At 33.1% G+C, this 7,319-nt stretch overlaps 1 protein-coding gene across 1 annotated transcript in view; it reads left to right on the forward strand.

Moving 5' to 3' along the window:
* Nucleotides 1-1,255, forward strand: part of LOC110039194 — a 39,268-nt gene extending 38,013 nt beyond the window's left edge. Inside the window, exons 6-7 of the mRNA XM_020744181.1 lie at nucleotides 72-539; nucleotides 966-1,255. Coding sequence (XP_020599840.1) covers nucleotides 72-539; nucleotides 966-1,255 — 758 coding nt within the window. The remainder of the gene's footprint in view (nucleotides 1-71; nucleotides 540-965) is intronic.
* Nucleotides 1,256-7,319: the final 6,064 nt, after the last annotated feature.

Below are 7,319 nucleotides of genomic sequence, written 5' to 3' on the forward strand. Positions count from 1 at the left end.
AAAGAGATATGATCTCCAATCTCTCTTTGTCGGACCCCCCTACTTAGTTGAAAATTTTTAATGCCTTAAAGATATTAGCTCACAGAAGGCTCCTGGCCCCGATGGTTTCACCTCCACTTTTTATATTTCATGTTGGGACATTGTTAAGAATGATGTGGTGCTGGCTATTCAAAGCTTTTTTCAGGGTGTTGACCCTACAAAGTATTTCTCTGCTGCTCTGATTGTTCTCATCCTTAAGTCTACAGCTAAATCACACTGGAAGGATTTTAGGCTCATATCATTAACCTCGGTCATATCTAAAATCATTAGTAAAGTGATTGTGGCCCGCCTCCAACCTCATCTTCCTTCTCTTATTTCTTCTCAACAATCGGCCTTTATTAAAGGTCGTGACATTTCTGATAATATTATGTTGGCACATGAAATATTACAGGATCTTTATAAAAATTACAGGAGTGGTAATCTGGTGATCAAACTTGATCTCAAGAAAACCTTTGATATCTTAAATTGGGATTTCATCGTCAATGTTCTCAAAGCTAGAGGTTTTAATACAAGTTTTTGCTTTTTGATTAAAAGATAGCTCTCAAACAATTATTATTCTGTCTTGGTCAATGGAAACTCTTAGGGTTTCTTCACTGCTTCTCGGGGCATCAAACGGGCAGATCCTCTTTCTCCTATTATTTTTATTTTAGCTTTTGATTATTTTTCTAGGATGCTTAACAGTTTCCAACTCTCACATCCATATGTTCAGTATTCCAACAAAGCTAAAATGATGGTCTCTCACCTTGCTTATGCAGATGATGTTATTACTTTTACTAATGTTTCTAAAGTTGTCATAAAACAAGTGATGAGGCTTTTACAGGATTTCCAAAGCTGCTCCGGTCTTCGTTTCAATAGTGACAAATATCAATTGTTTTTTTGCAAACAGGTTAAGCAACATATTATTCATTGGGGTGTTATGTTTACAGGTTTTCATAATGTCTTTCTTCTCCTTAAATATCTTGGGGTGAATATGATAAGGGGGAGAAGGAAACAGGTGAATATAGATGATGTGATTGATAAAATCAAACGTAAAGTGCATGATTGGAGAAATGTTTTCCTTTCCACTGGGGGCAGAATCTCTTTACTTACTAGTGTTCTTCAGAGTATTCCTTTATATGCTTTGCAAGTGTTCAATCCCAAGAAAAGTGCTATTTGTACCATGGAGAAGGTCTTTAAGAAATTTCTTTGGGTGGGGAATGGTGCAAAGAAAATCTGAAGTACTTGACATAAAGTTTGTAAGCCTAAAGTGGCTGGTGGCTTCAGTTTTAAAGCACTAAAGCATACTGTGGAAGTGAACCTATGTAAACTTTGGTTCAAATTTAGATTGGGTTCCTCTCTTTGGGCTATGTTTATGGGGCAAAAATATTGTGCTAATATTCATCCTTCCTTGGTCTCATGGAAGGTTGGAGATTCTCGTATTTGGAAAGCTGTGGTGAATGCTAGAGATACAACAAATGGTTTCATTTTTTGAGACATTGGGGTGGGGAAGATTTCTTTCTGGAATAAAAATTGGGGGTTTTCACATAATTCTAATTCATCTCTCCTCATTCTAACTCTTTATTGGTCTCAGATTTCTTTGATAATGAAGGTTGGGATTTTTCTAAATTATGCTCTACGGTTGGGGAACAAAATGCAAATCACAATCCCCATCACCCCTATTCATAGAGATCTCCCCATGTGGAAAAGAAGCAATTCTCTCTCGGTTTGCAAGCTCATTTATAGCACTCTACACTCACATCGTGACTGGATATGAGGAAAATAGATTTGACATAAATATTTATCTCCTTCTATATCTTCTTTTTTTTGGCGTTATCTAATGTCTTTAATCCCACTGGATGACATTCTTAAGCTTAAGGGCTTGAAATTAGTCTCTAGATGCCATATGTGTAAAATGAAGGAGGAGGATATAAAAGACATTTTCTTTGAGTGTGCTTTCTCTTTAGAGGTTTGGGATATGATTGGCGCTTACTTTGGTTTCTCTTGGACACATAGAGAATCTTTAACTAGTTATTTACGACAATGGAATGATTTTGATGCCTGCAAGGAGAAGTTTCCCCTCCCTTTATTGGTTTTGTGGTTCCTTTGGAACTCCATAAACAGCTTTAAGTATCACACCTCTCGCCCCTCTATTACTATGGTTGTTGCATATGTAATTGCCTATTATGATAAAATTTTAAGAGCCAGCTCTTCTGTGGTTAAAGCCACTAAGGCCCCTCGGCTTATTTCATGGGTTCCCCCGCACGCTAACTATGTGAAATTAAATGTTGATGGCTGTTGGCATGCTCACTATGCTGCGGTTGGGGGTTTATTTAGAAATTTTTAGGGGAAATGCCTTTGTTTTTTCGCTTCCTCAGTTATTGCTGAAACTTCATTGGCTGTAGAATGTTGGGGAGCCTTTTTGGCTTTAGTGGTGGCCAACATTTTCAATTTTCGTAAACTGGAGGTGGAGATGGATTCAAAAATGCTTTATGATATTTTGGTTGGTACTTCTTCTCCACTCTGGGATTTAGTTGGTATCTTTAAAAGAATATTGACTCTTATAGCTGAAACACATCTTGAGGTTAACTGGTAGTTTGTTCATAGAGAGGACAATTCCCCTGCTGATTGGCTTGCCAAACGTGCAGGGGAGACCCTTCACGTTAGCACACATCCCACTGCCCCTCTTCGAAGACTCATCATTGGAGATACTTTAAATCTCCCCTACATTCGGTTCTAAGGTTTTATGTGTTTTGGCCATCAACTGTTGCCCTTTCGGTTAGGCTGGACATTGCTGAATTTTCTCTTATGCTTTTCCTCTATTTTGTTTGGTTTGGCTGTTTTTGTCATTTATTACAGGATGCTCTCTTTTTTGGAGACACGGGCTGTGCTGGAGTCCCTGCTCTTGGCATTTTTGAGGATATCTGCGGCACCGAGGACAGCTCCCCTACAAGATTTTCTTTGTTTCGTTTTCATTCAAGATACTTCCAAGATATACAAGCACGCAAGATTACTCTTTTTTGGATTTTTTTTGGTTTTGGGGTATACCTATATTTTGGAGATTCCCTTTTGGGTGAGTTGTACTGTGGGGAGAGGGACCTCTAGAGGTGAGTCAAATGTATTTTTTGTGTTTTCTAGATGGGGACCCTCTTCCCCTCCCTAACCTTGTACCTTCTTTCTAGATGGGGACCCTCATCTTATCAATTTATTAGCTGACTCCTTCCCTAGTACTAGAGGCAGAGACAATGCACCTGAATTTGAGTTTAAATTTGAATTGAGATCAATTTTGAAGCCTAAGTATTTTTCGTCACATTGCTATTAGAGCTAGAAATTACTCAGTATGAACCCAAGTTTTTAGAAGGCAATGAATCTATTCCTTTTTGTGTACCTTAACAAATAATGTCTGTTTTATTTGATGGGTATAATGAGCAAGCTGGTTAGTGAATTTTTACTATGAATCTGAGCAACTCGTTTCTATTAATGATGATAAATCTATTGAATAAAATAATTTTATCTTTTAATTTTAATAAAAATATTTTTTCCAATCAGATAGAAATTCATTTTATTTTTCAGTTTGTTTCCTTAGAAATTCATAAACCAGGAAGAATGTGAAATTGCATCAATAGTTCAATAAATTTGTTGACGAGACAATTATGTTTTAGAGTTTAGTCAAATATAAAAGTCTAGATTTTATGCATTAATATTTAAACTATTTTGGTCACTTTTTTTAAGGGGGTAGTTCGTCCACATTGGCATTATCTGTGTGGCTTGTTTTCAATTTTATTTATTATCTCATCATATAGGTCTAACTTATAAATCATTAGTTGTTTCCCTTATGATGTACTTTGACATTGTAGTATTTCATTGTTATTTATCATTTGCATGGTTTACCTTTATTATCTTGTTTGAAATTCACAGAAAATCAAACATTAATTTTGACAACTGTTGTGAACATGAAACCAATGTAATTTGCACCAAATGATGCAATAATTTTATGTCTCTGTCTCAAAATTAATTGCAAGGAAGGTGATGCCATATGAGATCATACAACTGATTGAGATAAATACTAGTGAATTCAAAGTTTAATCGAGTTTTACTATTCTAAAATTTAGTGCATCTAATTCGATGTAATTTTATCAATCTGTTATCATTTTGTTGAATTTCTCTTTTTTTCCTTCTTTTTGTTGATTCACACTTAATGTCTTAGCATTTAGATCTAATCACTTTTTTTCTAGATGTTAGCTTGTATGGTTATTTGTGTACACTACTGGAAGCTTTCTTATTTCTTAGGATGACAAATTTCTTTGTGTTCATTTATAGATTCTTGAAAGAGGTACAACAGTTTGGGTAAGGCTTGCATAAAAAATGTCACATATTCAATTTGTCCGAGCTTTAATTTTTCAAATAGGGTAAAATTTTGCAAATCAAAATTTCGAACCATGCCAACATTAGCTTCAGTGTTAGTTCCTTGTATTGTCTCTCTGAATTTTAGCATCTTCCTTTCTGTGGGCCTATTCTCTTGAGACTGTATCATTTAATTATTTCTAGTGCTATAGTAATTAATTATTTGCAGAACTAGAGAAATCATTTGAGTAAGCCTTTTGTTGCTGATTCTATTCCCCTTTTAAGACACTACTCTCACTTTACTTATCGAGAGGGAAGGAATGTTGAGCTTTGCAGACCTTCAAATAACAGGAAATCTTGATGCAGCCAACCTTGTTCTTGTTTAGCTATGTAGGTAGATATTCCTTTTATGAATTTTATTTTCTGAGGCTATATTTATGAGAATTGAAGCTTTGTAATAATAACGAACTGGAGAGTGATAAAACTAGACTTCTGAAATGGAAATACATGTGTGAAGGATTCTGCGTATGTACTAAAATACATATTTAACGTTAAAGAAGAACATGAGCTTAAATGTAAGGATTTATTTGCTGCCCAAAAAATGGGTTAGGCTGTTTCATTTTTATTAGGCAATAAATAAATTGGAGGATTAAGAGGTTCACAAATATCATGTTATGTTGTATCACATAAAGATATGCTAGATGATTAACTTTGATGCTATAATTTGAGTGGACATAATGCTATACAACAACAAGATTTAGCCTTTATCCCACTAAGTGGGGTTGGCTACATGGCTCATTTTTCTCTTTTGTGTCCTATTGAGTGTTATATTTTCATTTAATTCTAATAAAGTAAGATTATTTTCTTATACAACATGCCCAAGTCTTTTTAGATTTACCTCTACCTTTATTAGCATAAGTCAAATTTAAAGCATCTACTCTTCTAACGGGGCTATCATACAATAGACGTTTAATGTGACCAAATCATCTAAGGTGACTAACTAATCTTTTTGCCGTTGGAGCTACTCCAACACTTTCTTGTATATATTCATTTGCATTTTGTCTCTAATTGTAAAACCACTTATCTCAGCAACACTTAACTTACTTTTATGCTTTTTCTTTTACAAGCCAACATTCTTCTCCATAAAGCACTGAAGGTTTCACCACCATCTTATAAATTTTTTCTTGATAAGTCTAAATGTTACTTTTCTATCAGACAATATGCCCAATTCATTTCTCCATTTAAACCATCCAACTTGAATTCTATTAGTAACATCCCCATTTATATCATCATTACTTTGAATAATAGACTCGAGATATCTAAAACATTCACGCCTTTTGATAACTTGATTACCCGTTGTTACAACCCTGCCACCAGATCTATTGTCACTACTTGACCCAGTGCTTTGAATTAACTAAAGTTTCAGCGGTCAGATGGTATTAACACCAAACTATTCACATGTTGAAAAATTCCAATACATATAAAAGTCACTAATCCACAAAGTGCAATAAAATCTAAATTATCTAGTAACAATAACATCCAAAGACAACGTCACATATCGGTGCTAAATAGTTTATCAATATTTGAAAGAAACAGTAAAGAGAAACTATCATCATACAAATACCTGACATCAATAGTTTTCTTCTAGTAAGCAAAGTCTCTCCTATTAGACATATCAATCTAAAATTTTTATTCTTCTAAAAGAAAATATTAATTTGCAATTATAAGTATAACTTACTAAGTAATTATGATATAATATACATTAAATTCTTATGATGTTCTATGCATGAATGATCAAAAGAAAAATGCAGTTCATTTCATTAATACTTTAAAATCATCTCTTTCAGTTTCACTTTAAGTATTTGACCAATTTAAAATCTTTAATAGTCATCACATGATTATTGTCATACCCGAAAGAATCATAAAAAATGTGCCCAAAGACACCCTAGAAAATGTGTCCGAAGACACCCTCAAAATTGTACCCAAAGATACCCTCAACTTGCACCCGAAAACGAATCTTTACCATTTTTATTACCATGCACGGGTACGTAACATTCCCTGCCAGTATCATTTGAGGGTAATCTTGTATGACTTAAACATTTGCTTATCATTTCATTTCTTTTAAATTACCTTCTTTTTAAAGATATTAAATGTTTTTTTTTCTTTTTTTACCTTTTATTTACTTTAATTCTTAAGCCGCATGCATAAAATAATTGTCTAAAGCATTAAAGAAATTTTTTATTTAATAAACTTTAAATTTAATACATATAAGAAAATAATTACTCACCTTAGCCTTAAGAGACATCTGAAATACTTTAAACCTTCACTTCACTTTTTTGGATAATCACCTATACTAAATGAATGTGGCATTATTTGATAGAATTCTTTTCTTAAAAGAAATAATGTATCTAATGATAAAAAATTAAAATGACAAATAATTATACAATTTGTTAACTTTAAAGTATGATTAGCTTCCTTGCACAAAATTCTCCTTTTTCTTTTACAACTTTAATTGATTCAGCCTCTAACCTTCTACTTTAATATCTGATTAATTTAATTGTGTCATGAGCATTAATAAGTAATCCAATAATTTCAATTTAAACAAATTTACGTTAAAACATTATACACTCAGAAATTTGGTTATTATCGTTCCTACATAAAACCCAATTTCACGCACGAGTCTACTCCTTTCTCATATGCATCAAATGCATCTACATACAACATTTGGTTTAAATTCAGGAGTCATAAGTTTTTCTGTTAAATTATATATATACACTCACACATGCTACTAATTTTTTTATGTATTTATATGTCTGATTTTTAAAATTTTAATGCCTATATATATATATATATATATATATTAAAATTTAAATAAACTAAATTTATATAACTTAAAATGAACTCATATTTTTTTTTACCTTACAAGTATTCGGTTAGCTGCCCTAGCCTCTCGCACGAGT

This window comes from Phalaenopsis equestris, unplaced genomic scaffold, assembly GCF_001263595.1.
Source record: "Phalaenopsis equestris unplaced genomic scaffold, ASM126359v1 Scaffold235745, whole genome shotgun sequence".
Classification (NCBI taxonomy): domain Eukaryota; kingdom Viridiplantae; phylum Streptophyta; class Magnoliopsida; order Asparagales; family Orchidaceae; genus Phalaenopsis; species Phalaenopsis equestris.